The sequence below is a fragment of the Paramormyrops kingsleyae genome, chromosome 18 (assembly GCF_048594095.1).
Source record: "Paramormyrops kingsleyae isolate MSU_618 chromosome 18, PKINGS_0.4, whole genome shotgun sequence".
In the NCBI taxonomy this organism is placed as follows: Eukaryota; Metazoa; Chordata; class Actinopteri; order Osteoglossiformes; family Mormyridae; genus Paramormyrops; species Paramormyrops kingsleyae.
Window position 1 is genome coordinate 8,506,517 of NC_132814.1, and position 20,998 is coordinate 8,527,514.

The 20,998-nt window shown below is 38.9% G+C and overlaps 2 protein-coding genes across 4 annotated transcripts; one reads left to right on the top strand and one right to left on the bottom strand.

Annotated features, from left to right (window-relative positions):
- The first annotated feature begins 35 nt into the window (after positions 1-35).
- pgm2l1 (phosphoglucomutase 2-like 1) lies at positions 36-15,643 on the top strand. Of its 3 annotated transcripts, none has more exons than XM_072702133.1 (14): positions 36-776; positions 3,151-3,318; positions 3,770-3,876; positions 5,565-5,649; positions 5,941-6,024; positions 6,152-6,345; positions 7,213-7,402; positions 8,705-8,802; positions 9,310-9,490; positions 9,660-9,753; positions 10,205-10,334; positions 11,154-11,343; positions 11,419-11,552; positions 12,076-15,643. In XM_072702133.1, the coding sequence occupies exons 1-14, from the start codon at positions 675-677 to the stop codon at positions 12,176-12,178; spliced, it is 1,860 nt and encodes a 619-aa protein (XP_072558234.1). In that variant the 5' UTR covers positions 36-674; the 3' UTR covers positions 12,179-15,643. The 3 variants fall into 3 exon arrangements, with proteins under 3 accessions (XP_072558234.1, XP_023656394.1, XP_072558233.1); XM_023800626.2 differs by having other exon boundaries at positions 9,313-9,490; XM_072702132.1 differs by having other exon boundaries at positions 11,154-11,552.
- Positions 15,644-19,160: 3,517 nt separating this feature from the next.
- LOC111856682 (olfactory receptor 4M1-like) lies at positions 19,161-20,054 on the bottom strand. The gene has a single exon (XM_023836835.2). The coding sequence runs from the start codon at positions 20,052-20,054 to the stop codon at positions 19,161-19,163; it is 894 nt and encodes a 297-aa protein (XP_023692603.2).
- Positions 20,055-20,998: the final 944 nt, after the last annotated feature.

The window sequence follows — 20,998 nt, forward strand, 5'->3', positions numbered from 1 at the left end:
GAATCATTTGTGGTGGATCAGGGAAAGAACTAAGCTACACAAGGCTGCGGCCCTCCAGGACTGCAGTTTGACACCCCTGGTCTAGCGCTTCCAATTTGCGTAGGAACTACGACTCCCGAAAGGCAGTTCGGCGGCATTTACTTCGCCGAATTCGGTTCTGAAGCAGGCGCGGCGCATTGTATTTGAATGCATGTGGGTAACATGGAAAGAGAGAGGGTTAGGGCAAAGAAAGATCTTCCCGAGAGCAGATCATATCTCCTGGTACTTCTCTGTGAAATCAGCGAATGATAAGCGGGTCCGTTGTGGGTAGCTGGGGTGCTCCGCTGCTCGGCGTGCGGAAACGTTTGCTGGCTTCCTGAAAGCTGGAGTGCTGTAGAGCTGTCACTGAAGTTGAGCCCTGAAATTGTTTATCATTGAGAGTAACTGTACCTGCCTGTGGTGCAGCTTATACGGGCGATCAGAGCTGCTTTTCTCTGCGAATGCACAAATGCCTCATGATTCATTATACAGTTCTCTCTTTAAAGTGTGTTAGCTGTCGGTATAGTCTTGTATAAAGTGGCTAGCTATATGCCAGATGTCGCTGCTTTTTATCTAGTTCGTGCGTTGGTTCATTCCAGTCTCCGAAGCAGATAAATACCGCTTAAGTAACATAACGTGTCCGGATCAGCCACGCAATGGAGGACTATGGTGAGGATCTGAACGCCAACCAGCACTGCCGTGCAACCGGAGATGCCACGCTGGACAAAGCGATTTATCAGTGGATCACTTGGGATAAGGTCAGTAATTATGCGTCGTGATGGCGGCACCTAAACTGGTGGTCGCTGTCCTTGATAATCGGTGGACTGTCACTTTAAGGCAATGATGAATAGGCATGTATATGCTTTATCATTGTATATTCCGTGCTCATACATTCAGCGCAGGTTTTTGGTCGTTATGGGTTATTTTTTTTACAAAAAACAAGACTCCCCCTGTCTTCAGAATGTCGTATTCGGTTTCCTACTGTAAAAGTACGGTTCTTTTCCACAGTCTGTCTATATAAACAAGATTATTCTACAGCAAGTCTCATTTTTTGTTCACTGTATTGTGTAAAGATTACTTTTTCAATACACTAAAGAAACTGTCCCAGGATAATGTAACTCAAACAGTATAACGTTTTTCCATCTTATTTTGAGTTCGAGCGATTGTGATGAACACACTGACTATGTTAATATTTTGCTTCATATTAAATTTAGTTTTGTTAGCTCTGCTATACATAATTTGGACATCGAGTTATCTTCTCGATATGTCAGATGTATATGAACTGCTAATTGACGGGTCCTTTCGGTTTTAATGTAATACCGCCTATTGCCAGACTTAGCTGTCTCGCCTCCACTCGAATTGCATGAATTGGCAAAGATCCAGGAATGTGCTGCCTTTATCAAAAGAAAAAAAACGCATTAAATTTGCAGTTGGTTTGTTAAATATGTATGTACATTGTTCTTCACTAACCATGGGCCTTTACAAGATCAATGCAATGGAAAAAGAACAAATATTTACATATCCGAAAGATGACATGACAAAAAACATTCCAGTAGGTTTTATGTACATCTGGCTTACCATATTTAACTTTGCAATAGAAGGTGGTAAGTATTGGGAATCATAACACAAAAAACTCATTCATGCATTAAATTGTTAATGCTTTTGGTTTAATTTTTTCTTCCCCAGTTTAGGCTGGACTTGGATTATTTAAGAACAAAACATTGATTTGAAACCTGGAAACAAAACTTTGCTATTTGTCATTTGCAATTTGTTATTGTACATTGTCCTCAGTACTAGAAGTGTGTGCTTTGAATTGAACATCATGAGTTTGTTATGCATTGTTACATTCAGCCAATACATGTTTTCTTGCACTGTACCAGTGCACTGCTTTTGCAGTGGCGGGTTTGGGGATCATCAGCTGTGCTGAGGATCTGGCTGAACTAACTCCCTAAATGTCAAACATGCAGCAGAACGTAAATATGAAACATGATACTTGTCGTCAGTTCTCCTTAGACGAAAATGCATTTTGTTTCTGAAATGTGCATGATGATCGATTGTTACATAAATCAGTGCTGGTAATTCTCTTAAGTGAGTTTAGTGTTGCCATTTCTAGCAAAAATAACTTTAAAGTTATAAAGTGGCATGCTACAATTTTTTCCAACAGAAATATTGTAATCTTTTTCAATCCTTAATAATCCTAAATAAATGAGAGGAGACTTTGTGTTTGATTAATGAACATTGCAGAATTGTAGCTCATTTTAACAAGACAAGACATCAGAGAAATAGGCAAAGCCTACCGTTTGACCAACAAGCCACAAGTGTTGTTCAGCAGATTTAAATACGGTGAACAGAATGGTACATTTATGCTTTTTCCAGGGTGATGTACAAGCAATGCGGATAATACAAAACAACCATACTACTATCAAGGTTCAAAATTATATACATGTACTGATAAGCTAAACTTCCAATAAAACAAGTGCAAGATGGAAAGGAGAGCTATAGGAACACTGCTTAATAGTTTCCATCATAAATGCTATAGAGCAGTGTTTCCCAATCCGGTCCTCAGGGACCTACAGCTGTAGGGGTTGAGGTTAGTATGGTGTGTGACAGGAAATTCAGATTCGTGGTTTGTTTTTAATAAAGTGCTAGCTCTTTTACTGGGTCTTTATTTCTGCGAGTTGGATGCCCAGGCATGTAGCATAGCAATTTTGTGGTGCGTCACTGCAGAGCAGTTTATTCAATCTAAAACAGACCTAATGTCTCTGGTGCACTTGCTGCATTTCCACCTCACACCTTGTAATATGTAATACTTTTCTAACCTAAGTAACTTGTAACGTTATATTTAGCGTAACATCTACATTTAGCCAGTATCTTTGTTAGCATGCCCTTAAACCGGGCTCTTTGTATGTTATCAAGTACTTAGTCTATTTGCGCGTATGGCTATGGTGTGAACATTAACCCGCCGGCTAGTAAAAATAAATAAATAAATAAGATTGCATCTTGGACCACATTTTAAACTGAACTAGCCCATTTGACTAACAGCAAAAATTCTTAAGCTCCTGGCCTGCTTCCATGCATGTTAAGCCCTCCTAAACTTGCATTCTGTATTTCTCTTCTTGTGGGTGTACCCAGAACCCCAGAACACGGGCCCAGATCGAGGCGCTGTTGGGTGATGGGAATCTGGAGGAACTGCGCCGCAGACTTTGTGCCCGGATGGCGTTTGGGACTGCCGGCTTGAGGGCCACCGTGGGGGCTGGCTTTGCGCTCATAAACGACTTGACCATTATCCAGTCAACACAGGTCAGCAGCTTCACCTTTATGCGCTAACATTGTGTCACGGTGTCTACCGTGGTTTAGTCTTAATGGACACGTTTGTTAATTAGGTAAGAGTTTACTAAAAAGGTGAAATCTATTTCTGTATTCTATGGCCTTAAACTCAGGTTAGCCATTTTTGCTTGCTTGATGTTTTCTTCATGTTTACACTTGATTGTATAATTTTCCCTTCTCATAAAAGAATCTTTACATATTATTTCAGTTCATAATGAATTTTGAAGGTTGTACCTTGGTATGATATCCATCCATCCATCCATCCATCCATCCGATCGATAATATCACCAAATTACATAAGACTATATTGTAGAGAATTAATTAAATTCTCTGCTTTCTCATGATAGCAAAGATCACGATTTATGCTTATTTGTCTGTATTAAAAAATAAAACCCATAATGCTTCTCTTCATCACCTTCTGTAGGGCATGTACAAATATCTGGACAAATGCTTTCCTGATGTGGGTACCAGAGGTATAGTAATTGGCTATGACACAAGGGGACAGGAAGCAAGTGGCTGTAGCAGTCAACGGTAAGCCCTGTCATGTCATGGAGCTGTTTTCACAAATGGGAGGTTAAAGGTTTTAGTTGCAGTTGTGTTTGAATAATATTGTCCGTATTAAAGCCAGTTAATATAAAAAGGGTAAAATGGCAATCTAACTAAAAAACAAATTATTTGGAACCACTTAACTGCTTGAATTCTACTGACTAAAAGTTTTTGCCATATTCTGACAGGGTTTTTAAAGAAAAGCTTTTCTTTGACACAGAGAAATGTTTTATAAGCCTCTAATTCACAAAACTAAGATATCAGCATAATACGGAAGAGTGTTTTTTTTTGTTATAAATCATTTCTGCAGAAAAGTTCTGGTTTAGCATAAATAGGGATGCAATGGTTCACTGAAAAAAGCGGATCCATTCTCAATAGCAAGTTCACGCAAGTTGTTTACAATTTGATGAGGAAGAACCAAACATGGCATCATACAGAGCTGGCGGTTGCACGGAAACACCTCACCATCATACAGAGCTGGCGGTTGCACGGAAACACCTCACCATCATACAGAGCTGGCCAGAAACACCTCACCATCATACAGAGCTGGCCAGAAACACCTCACCATCATACAGAGCTGGCGGTTGCACGGAAACACCTCACCATCATACAGAGCTGGCGGTTGCACGGAAACACCTCACCATCATACAGAGCTGGCGGTTGCACGGAAACACCTCACCATCATACAGAGCTGGCGGTTGCACGGAAACACCTCACCATCATACAGAGCTGGCGGTTGCATGGAAACACCTCACCATCATACAGAGCTGGCGGTTGCACGGAAACAACTCACCATCATACAGAGCTGGCGGTTGCACGGAAACACCTCACCATCATACAGAGCTGGCCAGAAACACCTCACCATCATACAGAGCTGGCCAGAAACACCTCACCATCATACAGAGCTGGCGGTTGCACGGAAACACCTCACCATCATACAGAGCTGGCCAGAAACACCTCACCATCACACAGAGCTGGCCAGAAACACCTCACCATCATACAGAGCTGGCGGTTGCACGGAAACACCTCACCATCATACAGAGCTGGCGGTTGCACGGAAACAACTCACCATCATACAGAGCTGGCGGTTGCACGGAAACACCTCACCATCATACAGAGCTGGCCAGAAACACCTCACCATCATACAGAGCTGGCCAGAAACACCTCACCATCATACAGAGCTGGCGGTTGCACGGAAACAACTCACCATCATACTGAGCTGGCGGTTGCACGGAAACACCTCACCATCATACAGAGCTGGCCAGAAACACCTCACCATCATACAGAGCTGGCGGTTGCACGGAAACAACTCACCATCATACAGAGCTGGCGGTTGCACGGAAACAACTCACCATCATACAGAGCTGGCGGTTGCACGGAAACACCTCACCATCATACAGAGCTGGCGGTTGCACAGAAACAACTCACCATCATACAGAGCTGGCGGTTGCACGGAAACAACTCACCATCATACAGAGCTGGCGGTTGCACGGAAACATCTCACCTTTGCAGCTGCATTTAAACAACACACATTTATTTATTCTGCAGATACTTTAAAAAAATTTAAATATCTAAAAAAGCCACCTCCTGCAACTTAATATGGCAATATCTCTGATTGTCATACACCTGACAGTACATTTATTCCTATGAAAAATTCTTTACTTTCTCATCAGGCTCGCCAAGTTAACTGCAGCAGTTATGCTCTGTAAAGACGTCCCCGTGTATCTATTCTCCACTTATGTGCCTACTCCCTTTGTGGTGAGTAAATCTACTATCATAGTTCTCTCATGGGGATATTTGTTGCTCAAAGGACAGTGACTTTGTTGAGATACATAACTTCATAGAGAAATTACATTTCTAAAATGTTAATGGGTATCTGTCTGAAAGTATTATTAAAAGGGGTAAGTTATAGTTGCTTATTAATAAATAATAAATCTTTTGGGGTATTGCACTGGAAATCAGCCAGAATGTTTTGTCCTCCTGGAAGGCTTCTTCAATTCAACTTCGAACATGATCCAAATGTGTAAAATATATTGTCATCTTCCATAGCCGTATGCCGTGAAAAAGCTGAGAGCAGCTGCAGGTGTGATGATCACCGCCTCTCACAACCCTAAAGAGGACAATGGATACAAGGTGCATGTCTAGTGGCTATGATACCTGCAGATTTACTCTAAGTTTGCACTGGCATTACATCACTCATTATGAATAGATGCAAAGGCCTCAAGAACAATAATGTAAATGGGGATTTTTTTTTCTTTAGGTCTACTGGGAGAACGGAGCTCAGATCTGTGCACCCCATGACAAAGAGGTTATCAGGTGCATAGAGGAGAGCTTGGAGCCCTGGGCTGAGTCTTGGAATGAGAACCTGTCTGATAGCAGCCCCTTGAGAAAAGACCCTCTGGAGGACATATCCAGGTGTTACATGGAAGAACTGGCTTCTCTTTGCTTTCACAGGTACCAGTACCTTGGATGTCATGAGAGGGAGAGGATAGTGATGGCCAGATTAGGCCTCAGAAACCACTTGCTGTATATTCTGACCCCACTAGATGGTGCTCTCTGTTCAAAAACAAGCTCAAAGCATGTCCCAAAGCAAACCAAGAGCACCATCTACTGGGGTCAAAAAATACAGCAAATGGTTTATCATGACTCATACTAGGAGAGAACATCATATCAGTCGATTAAGTGTCCAATGAAAACTCTTACTGTGGTTCTTGAAAGTTTGTGAGCCCTATAGAGTTTTCTCTATTTCTGCATTGTAAAACCTAAAACAAGTCACATAAGAGAACCTATTTTAGCAAATGACACAAAAATATATACTCGTTCCTTTATTTACTGAGGAAAATGATACAGTTCTACTTATTTGTATATGGAAAACAAATGAGAACTTTGCTATTGAAGATCCACGCTTATGTTCTTTTAATAAGGCAGGACCTCTCACCTAATTGTCATCGCATTGATGGAAACATCAGAGTTGGAATTCCTCTTCAGAACACATAATCCATACTTCTTCATGTACAAATATGCAGACCTTGTTCATTTTCCTGAATGAATAAAGTAACTGGGGTCTCACTAGTTTTAGAACTTATGATCACGTCGTAGGTCATATTTATGCAGAACCAGAGGAAATACTAAAGCAGTGTTTTGCAGTCTGTTCCCTGGGGACATGTAGACAGCAAAAAGGTGGGCCGTCTGGAAGGGAGCTGCGACGGATGAAAAACATGGACCATCTGTGGGTCCCCGAAAATGGGGTTGAGAAACATCATTCTAAAGGGTTCACACACTTTCTAGCACGACTGTGTATTGCTGCCTTCTCCTTTTTAGGGAGCTGAACTCCAGGACGCCGTTGAAGTTTGTTCACTCTGCTTTTCATGGAGTTGGGCACAACTATGTTCAGATGGCCTTCAGAGAATTTGGCTTTTCTCCACCAATTCCTGTGCCGGAGCAGATGCTCCCCGATCCAGAGTTTCCCACAGTCAGCTGTCCCAATCCAGAAGAAGGAGAGTCTGTATTGGTGAGTGAATGGACCTGCATTGCCTACCTCTCATTATACACACACACACACACACACACACACAAATCTCAAGTGTGAAGCCATAAATACAGTGGTACCTCAGAACTCGAACTTAATCCGTTCAGAACTCTGGTTCGAATCCAAAAATTTTCGAGTTCTGATCGAATTTTCCCTATAAGAAATAATAGAAAACCAATTAATTGGTTCCCGGCCCCAAAAAAATTACACCTAAATATGTTCTTTTTTAGCATTTAAACACAAAATGAACAGGATATATACTGTACTAAACACATCTAAGCACATTTATCAAAACAGTAATTTGTAAAGTAAGAAAATAAATGTATCCAAACTTGGTTTGCCTGTGTAAAGTTTTTTTTTTTTTTGTTGTTAAATGTGTCCTGCCCCGATCATCTGCTCCTTCCGTGACCCACGCCCCCTCGTTAACCTCGTGTGGAATCCCCGTGTGATCAGCTGTTTCTGGTTGTTGTCATTAATCCTCTGTATTTCGTCCCCGTTTCAGTTTGTTTCCCCAGTCCGGTCATTGTATTGTCCGTCTGCGTTTTGCCTGTCTTACCTGTAATTAAACCCAGTATTCCCCGATACCCTGACGTCTGCGCCTTTGTCTCCGTTCCATCCCTGCTCGGCACGACAATATTATTATAATTAAATGTATTAATGGTTTATTATTAATGATATTAAAATAATAATAAGAAATCTTTATTTTTAAATGTATTTTATTATATAATAATAATTACTGTTACTGTCTATCATTGTCTAAATGTATTTTTACTGTCTACATATATGTATTCAGCTAGTGTAAACATGCACGATGCTATCACAGCGAATGTGAGGCTGAGACTGAAGCGTTACCGTGTGCCGTGTGACTCATTTCCCCGCGTGTACAAGTTATCTTAGGTCGGTGTTCATGGTTCGACTTCTGAGATTCAGATCGAGTTCTAGGTCATTTTTTTTTCGAACTGGTTGGTTCGACTTTTAAGAAATTCGAGTTCTAATGAGTTTGAGTACTGAGGTACCACTGTATTTCCTTTTACTTTTTTTACTTTTACAATATTTACTAACCAAATGCCTTAAAATCACAAGTAGCTATAACTATCACTAACTTGTGTCAGGCTCCCTGTTTATTGTTAACCAAAAATGCAGGCCTAATTCTGACTGCTGTTCTCTTAGCCTGAAATCTTGCATCCCGTATGTTTGCGTTGACTTTCACACAAGTGCATACCACATCCAGTTCTGTTTTGTTTTTTTTTTACATGCCAAGAGCTTCTTTTGATCTCGTCATAGGACCTCTCTTTTCGCCTGGCTGAGAACAAGGGTGCTAGGATAGTTCTGGCCACTGACCCAGATGCGGATCGATTGGCTGTTGCAGAAATATGTGACAAGTATGCCTAGACGTCTTATTATATGGTTTGTTTATTAGGGACTCCTGTGATCTAAAAAGATTATTTAAAAATCTGCTTTTATGAAGACCTTCACCTTCATGATTAACAAGTCTAATATTTGTGCCACAGGATCATTTAAGGCTTTATTCTATAGGATTTTTATATTATTACCTAATCATTTATTGGTTTCAGTTGGTTCTTTTAGTTAATTACTGTGTGTAGAGGTGTGGGTTATGAGAATTAGCAGAACCCAAGCAGCAGAATGTTCCCTCTTTCTTAGTGTAATTCAGTGCAAAATTTATTCGCTGCCAGGTAGACAGATATATGTGCTGCATGAATCACAGCAGAAAATGTTTTTAGGTCTTCATCAGCCCTTTGGTTATAGGCATATAGGCAAAACGATCCAGAGAAGAATATGGACAGCTGGTTAGCCTGATTGTTGTGTATCATTCCAGTGGGTAAATGATCTGTTGGTAAGTCTGTCCTTGTTGTGTTCTTGCTTGGAAGCAGCCGATGGAGAGTGTTTACAGGCAATGAGCTGGCGGCTCTGTTGGGCTGGTGGATGCTGCTGAACTGGAAAGACCAGCATCCTGACGCCGCTGAGACGGATAAGGTGTACATGCTGGCCACCACAGTGTCCTCGAAAGTTCTCCAGGCCTTTGCACAAATCGAAGGCTTCCACTTTGAGGTGACTTTTTCAAAGAGCAATCCCAGTTTAGAAACCATTTAAGGCTGGTCCTTAACAAAATGTGTTTGATCTTTCGATTTATTGTGATGGACAACTGTTAAGGATCCCGTATTCCTTCTTACGGAGATGTAATTAGATTTACGTGGTTATGGTAACTTGTCATTCACAGGAAACCTTACCAGGCTTCAAATGGATTGGGAATAAAATCCATGAACTCGAAAAGAAAGGAAAGGTGGTTTTGTTTGCCTTTGAGGAATCCATAGGTATGTATTGAATACTGACATCAAATGGTCAAAAATACCGTAGAATCCAGGGTTAGTTAAGGGTGTATTTAATTCTATTTAATATAGTGAAGTAAGGCAGTCCTCCCCACTGTGGATTTCATAGCCTCATTTTCCATTTTGCTAATTAAGATTTAGTCATGACCAATTGTTTAAGAATTGGACCATTCAGAATCAGTCTTAGCATGAACAAAAGGTGTTCATGTGAATATATTTAGTAAATTGCAATGAAATATTCACTTCCGTACCTTTACAATATGGAATATCTATATTGTTTTCGGTAAACTTGTAGCTAAATAAAAAAAAGCTTGTTTTTTTGTAACATATTAATTAGTCTAGTTAAGTCTTGTTTGGAATGAAATGTTGGCGTTCTTGTTATGTTCTACCTCTTCCTGAGCTTGTACCTGTATGGTCTGTTTTCTCTGGGGTGAAGGTTTCATGTGTGGAAGCATGGTTCCTGATAAGGATGGAGTCAGTGCTGCGGTTGTGGTGGCAGAGATGGTATCCTATCTAAATGACAAGAACCTCACCTTGAGCCAGCAGCTGGAGAACATTTATGAAATGTAAGACCTGTGACTTCCTGCTTGTCTTCATAGTTGCGAGACTGGTGCTGTAATAAAAGACATGTGATAGCTTATCTCTGTGATATTTAATATACAGTTACCCCTTCGAATTCACAAGGGTTAGGGGTGGAAGATCCCCTCCACAGGCAAAAATTCTCAAATAATACAAATAATAATACTTATTAAAAATGCAAAATTAACGGCTTCGAAAAGTATAAAAGTTACTGCAAGAAATGTGAGATTCTGTGGCTACAAAGACAGTTAATGCATGAGTGAGGCTGATTGTCGAGACAAGGTTGTGCTGTGTACCCTAGCCAAAACTTTTAATATTAACATTAATGTAGTATGTAGTTACACTAAAAAATGTTACGTATTACTGATATTGTTATATTATATGATTTTATGTGATCCAAATAATTTTCAGTATTGTTTAATGATGGGCAAATTAATCTTCATGAACCATTTGCTGTATTTTTAGAGTTTACTTTGGAGCAAGCTTTGAGCCCTTTAATGAACAGAGAGCACCATCTAGTGGGGTCAGGAAACACAGCAAATGGTTCATGAAGCTTAATATGTCCTCCACTAGTATTGTGTATATATTTTTGGCTTTCACCTCATCTGTGAGTTTACGATCTTTTGGGAAGTTCCAAAAATATTCCCATTTAATTACTCATGCCCAACACGAGAATAACCGAAATCGTGATTGTCAAATATCTTGAATCTGGAGGGACAACTGTACATTCATAAGTCACAGAGACATAACTTGTAGTCTGGCTCATGTTATCATGTTTTTCCCTCTGGGTTGCTTGTGTCTTTCAGTTATGGTCTACATATATCAAGAACATCCTACGTCATCTGCTACGATTCTCCCACCATCAAACGAATATTCTCCGGGCTTCGTAATTGGGGCGGCAAGGAGGGGTATCCAGATTCTTGTGGAGGTTACAAAATTACACACATCAGGGATGTGACTACAGGCTATGACAGCAGTCAGCCTAACCATAAATGCGTAAGTGCGACAACCATATATGTATGTTCGTATGTCTGTATGTGTATTTCATATTTTCTTTTTTCTTTGGTACAGGTTCTGCCTGTGATGAAGAGCAGCCAGATGGTCACCTTCACCTTTCAGAATGGCCTTGTAGCCACACTGAGGACAAGTGGGACAGAACCCAAAATCAAATACTATGCAGAGATCCGCGCACCTCCTGGAAACAGGTTAGCTTCTGTAGCATACATTCTAACAAAGTTAACTGTCAGGAAACTAAACATTCCTCTTAATGATATTGTTTTTCACTGGTATATTGTACTTATTGATAATAAAAGGGTATATCTTTACAACCACTCCTTGTTTGCGACTACCTTGATTTAACTCTTCACGAATATGAGAGTAATAAAAAATTACTTTACCCGACCAATTTTCACATTTACTGTATGACTAAATGTCGAAGATTTAAAGAAATCTTTGAAGTATAATGTACAGAATGTCGTTTAAAAAATTCACTTTATGAAGAATACATGGAATCAAGTATGGAAGGCTGAAATAACTGTAGTTAGTGCCGTGATTTTCACTTAGGGACCATTTTGCTTAACACACTGGTCTTTGGAATGGAGCTTGTTTGCAAATTAAGGAGTGGTTGTTTTTGCATTTTTGAGTATTTGAGATAAAGAATCATTTAAAAACAAAGCCATCATTGCAGCATAATGCACGTAACACATTCATATTTTCGTCATTTTTAAGGGATGGTTCCAGTCTGAAGGAGGAACTGCTTAAGGTAACAGGAACTCTGGTTGAGGAGTTCCTTGAACCTGACAAGAACAACCTTGTACGCCGATCTGTCTGAGCACTGGTGTTCCTGTCTATCAACTTATTTTAATGGTCTGATTTTTATTTTGTTGTGTTATTGGGACTGCAAGTGTCCTCCTTTGTTGTTGTGTACAATGTGATGGAAGTTGCTTGCAGTTTCAGTTCATTTGAGGCGTGCTTTCTACAAGCCATACTGCAGATTCAAAGTAATGCGTCTATGTACTGTATTGTGCATAGTAGATGTTTAGTTTGTAGTACAGGATTCAGTTTCATGAATCAGTCATGATACAGTAGGTCAACGTAGGGAAGTCCACCACTGCAAGGTTCACAGTTGTGTTGAGTAAAATAAGACCTGGTCAGCTTTTGCTCATAACCATGTGTATCCTGCTGTCATTTCTCTCTCCATTTAACCACAGCAATGGCGAACAATTTTGCTTTCAACTTCAATCCAGCCCTTTCGTTTGTTACTGGAGACAAAATCATTTTTATTTTTCCAGATATCGATTGAATACAAAACCTGTTGCGTTTCCCTGTGTATTTAAAAAATGCCAGACTCCATTTCCTAACCTTGCTTGAAAATTTGCTCTGCAGTGGCAAATACATACAGGTTCATTCATCATATTCACTTATGTCATCGAGGACATATCACAGACTAGATCACATCTACCATTTTTACTGTTGGTGGTCAAGGTGTCTGTTATATTTTAAATATTTTTAGCACAGACTACACATTCATTGCATTTTCATTCCATCAAAAAGACATGATGCAGCCATAATTCATTATCATCCCAGAGGGAGAAGCTGGTCTCTTTGGGGGTGGGAGCTACAGGGTGTGAAATGAATACTACTGAAATTGCACATTAGATAACCAAAGATCCTAAACAATTCATCTTTCTTCAGCTGAAACCAGAAGAAGTCTGGAAACAAGAATCAAACTGTGATGTTCTATACTCTGCATACTTTTGAATATTGACCACTTTCATGATACTCAAAAACCATGACTGCTGACTTTGTGTGCTGCCTTCTCATAATAAGTTCCAAAACGCATAAGTTGCAATTTTGCACTGAAATAAATTGAACCTTCAGGATCGTATGACCCCGAATGATGCAGTAAAGAATTTCCCCAGTCATTAAGCTGAAAATGACAATCATAATGAGCACTTACTTTAGCGGGTCATTGTGGATTTTGTGTGATGTGATTAATCCGTTCTTCCCCAACTATTTTTACATCATCTCCCTAAAAACATTTCAGACTATATGTATATTTCACCTGTGGTTTTGTTCCTATGATTTCAGTATATTAAACCCCACAGGCAAATAAATGATTAAATACTGTTTTTTGCTGTTAAACAGCAGCAGTCGTTTGTATTGCTAAGAGTAATTTAAGATGAAAAAAGCAGATACAAAAGGCACAGATATAATCTGGTACTTTCCATTATTCATTTTTTCCTTTATGCTTGTTTGGCTGCAAATAAAAATCAAGCCTTTCTACATAAATAAGAGCGATTTATTTTTCCAAATGTATGATGCAACTGAATTTGTACATATGGAAGGGAAATTCAGGCCCCTGTCTCACCATGACTGTCTAGTGGAAATGTGGTTGGATGGATGGTTGGATGGATGGATGGATGTATGAAAGTTATCATTTTGAAGGGGGACACAGATTTTCACATACACTCAATATGTCAAAACGAAATTCAACATAGATGCACAAATTAATATGGTGCTTAATAGTCCGATAAGTCTGTGAAACACTGAAATACTGCTTTTTTAAAATACTTTTGTTGTTATACTATGTATCAGTTTACAAAATTTCATTCCCATTGGCAAAAAAGCAGTTGCGTATATTAACTATTTACAAGTATGACAAGCATTGGGTATTAGAGCTGCTATTGTCTGGGACTTTAATACAATACAATGCATTTTTATAATCAACAGTGCTGAGTCTTAGAAGAGATTTACACTGAAATCAAAAATATTGGATTAGGTATTAACGCCTCAAGGATTCAATCTTAGAAACCCATGATAAGCTGGGATAGCTGGTGATGGAACTGAAAATGTATGTAAGAAGCTCACGGTTCCAGCTGTCTTGCAGTAGCAGCTATTGTACTTCAGTAAACCAAATTTCATGTTGTGGCATGCACTGTGATGATTGCTCATCATTGGTTTTAAATGCAAGCACTTGAAATCCTGTATTGGAACGAATGTCTGATTTGTTTTTGGTTCCTGCAAAAATACCAAAAAAAAAATTACATGTATTTCTTAATTGAAAGATTTTACACCATTGTAAAAATAGCACTTTATCATTTGTTTATTTGTTTATTAATGGTAATCTAAACCAGGATTCTATAGCTGTATATTTTTTTCAAGGCATCTGGGCATTTCCCTGGTTCCTGGTAGTTTGAACATTGCTCATTCTTTGATCTAATGCTTTTTTAAATGTAGTGATGGCCAAATGAAGTATTATGAACCATTTGCTGTATTTTCTGACCCCACTAGATGGTGCTCTTGGTTTACTTTGGGACATGCTTTGAGCCCTTTTATGAACAGTGAGCACCATCTAGTGGAGTCAGGAAAATACAGCAAATGGTTAATGAAGCTTCATTTGGCCATCATTATTTTAAGTAGAGTACAACTTTGGTCATTACATTCTGTGTAAAAGTGTAAGTGGTTCATTCAGTGAGAAATGCTGCAGTGGAGTCTCATTGGAACCACTGTTCTAGTTTGGCGAAATATTAAACCACTTGACATGCTCCTTTTAGAGAGGCTGTAGCTTTGCACTGTCTGTTCACGAGTTAGGAGTGAAGTGGTGAAGTAGTCACAACCTTATGTTTTGGCACGATGTTTCCCAAACCAGTCCACATTCTTGCTCGCTCAAAGCTCCCAGCCAATCAAGAACACCAAAATCCTGGGTGAGAGAGAAAACATGGACTGTCTGGGGGGGTCCCCTAGGACTGGCTTTGGAAACACTGTCTTAGCACTTAATTTGACATATTTGAGGTATACAGATTTTTTGGTGACTAGGAAACACTTACATTTACAGATATTAGATCTTAATGTGTATATTCTGTTGTATTTTGTGGAATACGATGGCTTTTTTAGACTGATGGTAATATGTGGGATGTTTATTAAATTATGAATTTCATGCATTTTACCATTTTCCTTTCAGGGCAATAATTGATACGCGAAAAACATTATAATTACATATAAATGCTATTTCCAAAAAATATAACTAAAGTAATATTTATTTTTTCTGAATATGATGAAATAGTTATTTGTGGATTGTATGTGTGCTCAGCTGCTGTAATATACCTCAAACTGTTACGTCGATTTACGCAAACTTTTTTGAGATGTGGTAATCCTTCTTTCAGAATCATCAGATTGATTGTTGCATGGTAATGTGTGAATTTCTTGCATTGTTTTGCTGTGGTTACTAACGAGACATGTTCAGCACTGAACAAAGTACTTCACAAATAATTAAAAGTTAAAACAACTGTTGAAAGGTGAATTGCTTCATTACTATTCTTTTTTAACGTACACAAATTCATTGTATCACATTTCAGCACTTAAGGGAATTTATTGAGGCTCTTGTTCTGCTGGAGCAAAAATGCTTAGTATGTTTTTCCTACTTGTACATGATAGGCACTAAGAATATTTTTTCCCCTGTGAATCTGTAGAATTTGGTATGAACTATGCTATTAAAAACATTTTTAATTGTGTGGAAAACCTGTGAAGTACCTTAGATAAGTGTTTCTTAAACCAGTTCTCAGACACCCTCAGACGGTCCACGTTTTTGCTCCCTCCCAGGACTGTCTGGGGATCCTCGAGGACTGGGCTGAGAATCACTGGCTTAGATAATATTTCACTGCTTCACTGGTATGTAAACTGCTGCATCATTCTCATCACTCCAGCACTAGCGAGTAAAACTGTAGCCTTGAATGACCTCTGCTGGTCACAATAAATACATGCAAATACCAAGGTTAAAAATCAAAGCAATAGCATCACTGCCACACATATTGTAACTCAGGGCTATTCAAATCATGCTACTCAAGAGCCGGGCAAGGCTCTTGAGGAGCATGATTCCAGCCTTCCTTTACCTGTGAGCCAGGTGTCAAGGCTCTGGCCAATCAGAATCAGCAATTATTAAACTAACTACCTGGGAGAAGTGAAAACAAGGCCTGGATTTGGAATTCAGAACTAAATTTAAAGAGCCCAGTTTTAACTTGTATACAGATAACAGTCATCATCTAGTCATATTCAGTGTGTTCTGTAAGTAACACTGCACTTTTCCTAATTTGTTTGCCAATTTATGAATACAAACCCTACTGAATATGTACCGTGTCACTGTAAACATTCCAATATTTGCCTCAGCATATCTAGACACTCGCCGTTGTGAGAACATTAATGTATGCTTCTCAGCTTTGTACAGCTTATTATATAATTTTCTGCTTCTCTCCCATTGGTTTGTCAGTGGGTGGGTTTATGAAGGCATTTTTGCGCTTAAAAACTAAGCCACTTTCCAAGACACGTCTAAACTCGCCATTAATGGAAACATCGCTTTCGTTCTTCATTTGCATCTGGCAGAAGAAAAGGGTTATTCCAGTGGCGTAATTGTCAGTACATGTTAAAACACAACTGAATGACAAGGAAAGATACAAATGAAGAAGTTTTCTGTCACAGGTGTCACTAACGTACTGTAATGCAATGCTTTGTGTATGACCACCTCTCATTTGCTATCATTAATACAATTAGTATATTAAGCACATGAGAATCTATTGCCTGGAATAAACATCAACTCTAGGTAGAAATACATTTAGACCAGTGTTTCCCAAACCGGTCCTTGGAGACCCACAGACGGTCCACATTTTTGCTTCCACCCAACTCCCTAGTGGTAGGTAACAGTAGGTCTTGTCGGGTACTGCTGGTATGCTGTGGTCAGTACCAAGGAAGGCTAACTGGTAAACCATCAACAAGGTCATGGGCGCCCATGGCTCACTGATGTGCATGGGGCTAGCTGTCTGGTCCGATCACAAAGAGCTACTGTAGCACAAGTTGCTGAAAAAGTTAATGTTGTCTATGATAGAAAGGGGTCAGAACACCCAGTGCATTTCACCTTGCAGCATATGGGGCTGCATAGTCGCAGACCAGTCAGAGTGCCCATGCCAACCCCTGTCCACTGCTAAAACACCTGCAATGGGCAGGTGAGCATCAGAACTGGACCATAAAGCAATGGAAGAAGGTGGCCTGGACTGATGAGACTTGTGCTCTGTTACATCAAGTGGACGGCCGGGTGCATATGCGTCATTTAACTGGGGAAGAGATGGAACCAGGATGCACTATGAGAAGAAGGCAGGCTGGCGGAGGCAGTGTGATGCTCTGGGCAATGTTCTCTTGGAAATTCTGTCTTCTTGGGAGCAAGAGGGCATGTCCCCCCAGCACCACTCACTAAGGGCACCATCTTTTATTTAATTTCAAATGTATTTTTCAATAAAGGTGTTCATTGTAAAACAAGCTGATCGACACATCACTCTCAGGGGCATGGCTATGGATCATCTGAGCCACCCCCCCATAGGGCAGGGCAATATATCAAAATTTTAAGGTATATTCATATATTTTTAAAATGAATTAAAGGATGACGCAATTCCCTTTATATCAGTATACTTTTATTGTGTATTAGAATTGCAACGTAAGAACCCCAGTTTGCTCAGACTCCCAGAATCCACAGCTAAAATCAAACAAATTCACTTAGGAATTTGATGTAGGGGAATGACAAAGAATCATTGTTACTTGGTTCATTTCATCACAAACCATTGACAAACAGCTCACAGGTTAAAAACATCCTTATTTTGCAATGTTTATTTTGTTTAAGACTAATTATGTAAAATAAGCATTTTTCCAGCTATTAAGTGCAATTTCACTGGTTGTCAGGCTTCTGTTTTTAGAGCCATTTGATAAATAATGTTCAGATTTTAGTTTTAAGAGCAATATCATAAACTGATACAAAAGGGTTTTAGATGGAGGCTGCTTTATTGGAGCCATTTAGACAAAATTTCCATTTGCAAACAGGGAAGTAAAGCTTCTATTTGCATTTCATCTCGACCACAGTTTTTTTTCTATATACTGTATAACAATGGCTTTTATTTTCTGTCTTGACATGTTATTGTTGTATCTGTAATATAATTCCTGTGTTTCATGATAAACACACAAACACACATATAGACTGTATACATTTGTACACATTTTCCACATACTAGCTGATACATAAACACATACACAAGAATTTAAACATTACATATTTTAGCTAGAAGCATGTTAACTTCAGAAAGAGGTCATTCTATTTTTTAAATTTTGTGTACTATAACAACCATAATATGTTAGAAACAAGCCAGAAATAATTTAATTTAAAACTGCTATAATGGACATTTACTGATGACACTTTTAAACATTAGACAAATAGAAACTGATAAGATGCATGTCTCATTGACACATTTTTGTCGCCTCTCGTTAGCCTGTCCAGCACAGCACACCGATCATTGCAGCTCACACAGTGCAGCTCCCTATAGACACTGCAAATCTGTGTCTCAAACCACTGTTAAAAAGACAGAAGCATCTCTCATCACTAGCTGCTTGGGAAAATGCTGCTGTGATACGGCTGTGAGCTCTAACTCTCTATTATAATCAGCGCCGGTTAACCAATCAGACGACACAAACTGCCACCTGGGGTACAAACGTCTATTTAACATCTTCTTAAAGGCAACATTAATAACCACCTTCAGCTCAAATTGTATAGATATACTACATGTGCAAATGATTAAGATAAATTAACATACATTCAGTAAAACATATTCAAAGCAGTATGTTAACAATTAATTACTTGTTATTAAATTCAACATACTTTAAATAAGATACTTTAATGAATGTAGCTAACTTTAATAAGAATACATAAAGAACACATCTACCTAGGAAATCAAGTCAGATAAAACATGCATTATTCAAAATGTGAAGCCACACTCCAAAACTTACCCTCTCTTAGAGCATTTACAAATTTTTCTGCGTATAGATTTCAGGTTGATGCCGTAAATAAGGGGATTAATAATAGGAGGACTGATTAAAAACGCCACAGAAATAAAGCTGCTAAACCACTGTGGAATGTTTTTACCACTAAATCCATCAAGGAAGGTGATGAAAACATAATTAATGCAGCTTATTAAATGGGGAAGACAAGTTTGCATGAATTTAGACTGGTTTTCTTTCGATTTCCTGCAAGCAGAAATTATTTTACCATAGGAATAGATGACAAATATCGCCATTAATAAATATATACTTCCAAATGTCCCATTGAATGCAAATCTCACACTATCATGTTTGCAGACTGAAATAGTTATTTTACAATACAGAGTGCTGACGTACAACCCACAATAGGGGAGAGTAATATTCAGGATAATGGAACACAGAATGGAGAAGAATGGAACCATCCAAATAACAATCAACAGCTTGCATATAGTAACAGGTGTCATTACAGTACTGTAATGCAAAGGCCTGCATATTGCTACGTACCTGTCAATTGCCATCACTGTTAAATTGGTAAATTCACATAATGCATATGAGAAGATGACAAAGGTCTGAAGTAAACATCCACTGTAGGAAATCAAATAAGTGTCAGAGAGTAAGTCAGACAGAAATTTAGGGTAAAACCCCACTGTGCCGAACAACCCATTTATACACAAGTTACAGAGGAAAATGTACATCGGCTGATGTAGGTCCTTCTCCAGCAAGATCGTAATAATTATAGTTAGATTTAGGAAGAGAGTGAAAACATAACCTTGAAGAGAAAAGGCAAATATCACGTATTTGTTTGTTTTAGATTCATTTAGTGCCATAAGGGTAATGTAAGCAACAGAGGATGTTTCCATTTTCAATAAAATATATCTGGATGGTCTGGAAAAAAAGAAAAAAAACATCATTAATTTAAAATATATTTTCATATGCTCTTTGTCTATATATTGTTACAACTTCAATACACTGATATCCACTTAGAATGTTTCTTCCCTCACTGGTGTCCTTCTAGGGCAATATTGAACAGAAGAGGTTTTCATCTGCTACAGGAACACGAGTCAGAATCCTAGAAAGAAGAAGAGTGAACACACAGAAAGTCCAAATGAACGAGAGGTTCCCAAGCAAACTGCGTGTTTTCTGTGAATTCCAGCCATGAGTCAGACCTTGTAACATCGCATCACTACCCTAGATAGGAAAAGCGGGTGGAAGGTGGATGGATGTCTATTTAAGATGACAGATAGAAGAGTAAAACATTCAAAGCCAAACTGCAAAGACTTTGCTATTTTACCAAGTTGTCTTGTCTCCAGGTTATCGTTCTGAGCCTCTTCCTTCTCAAGCTCTGATGCTCAGACACTGCAGTGAGAGCAGTGATGGTGTCTTTATATATATTCATTGTATTCCTGTGTGGTCAAAGCTTACATGCTTTTTCATCATCACCGAAATGATTTGGGAATTACTTCATCATGAATGATGCAATGATATCAAGTATACCACGTATGTTTTTTCAACCTTTCAACCAAATGGCCCATCTATCATGTCTCCCTTGCCAAATTTTGCTGACTGGGGGGGGGGGAATCTACAGTATATAGATAATTGTAGATACATACACACACAATTTTTTTCTATATGCAAACAAATTGCATTTTTATGAAACTAACATATTAAACAAAACTTTTTTGTCGTAGGACGTAACAGTTTGCAGTTTGTTGCTAGATTTCTTTTTCCGCCGTTGACATTAGTGTTAAAGTTGTCACCTGTCCCATAATGAAAAATAAAATGCTGCATTCCATTTTTAACCAAT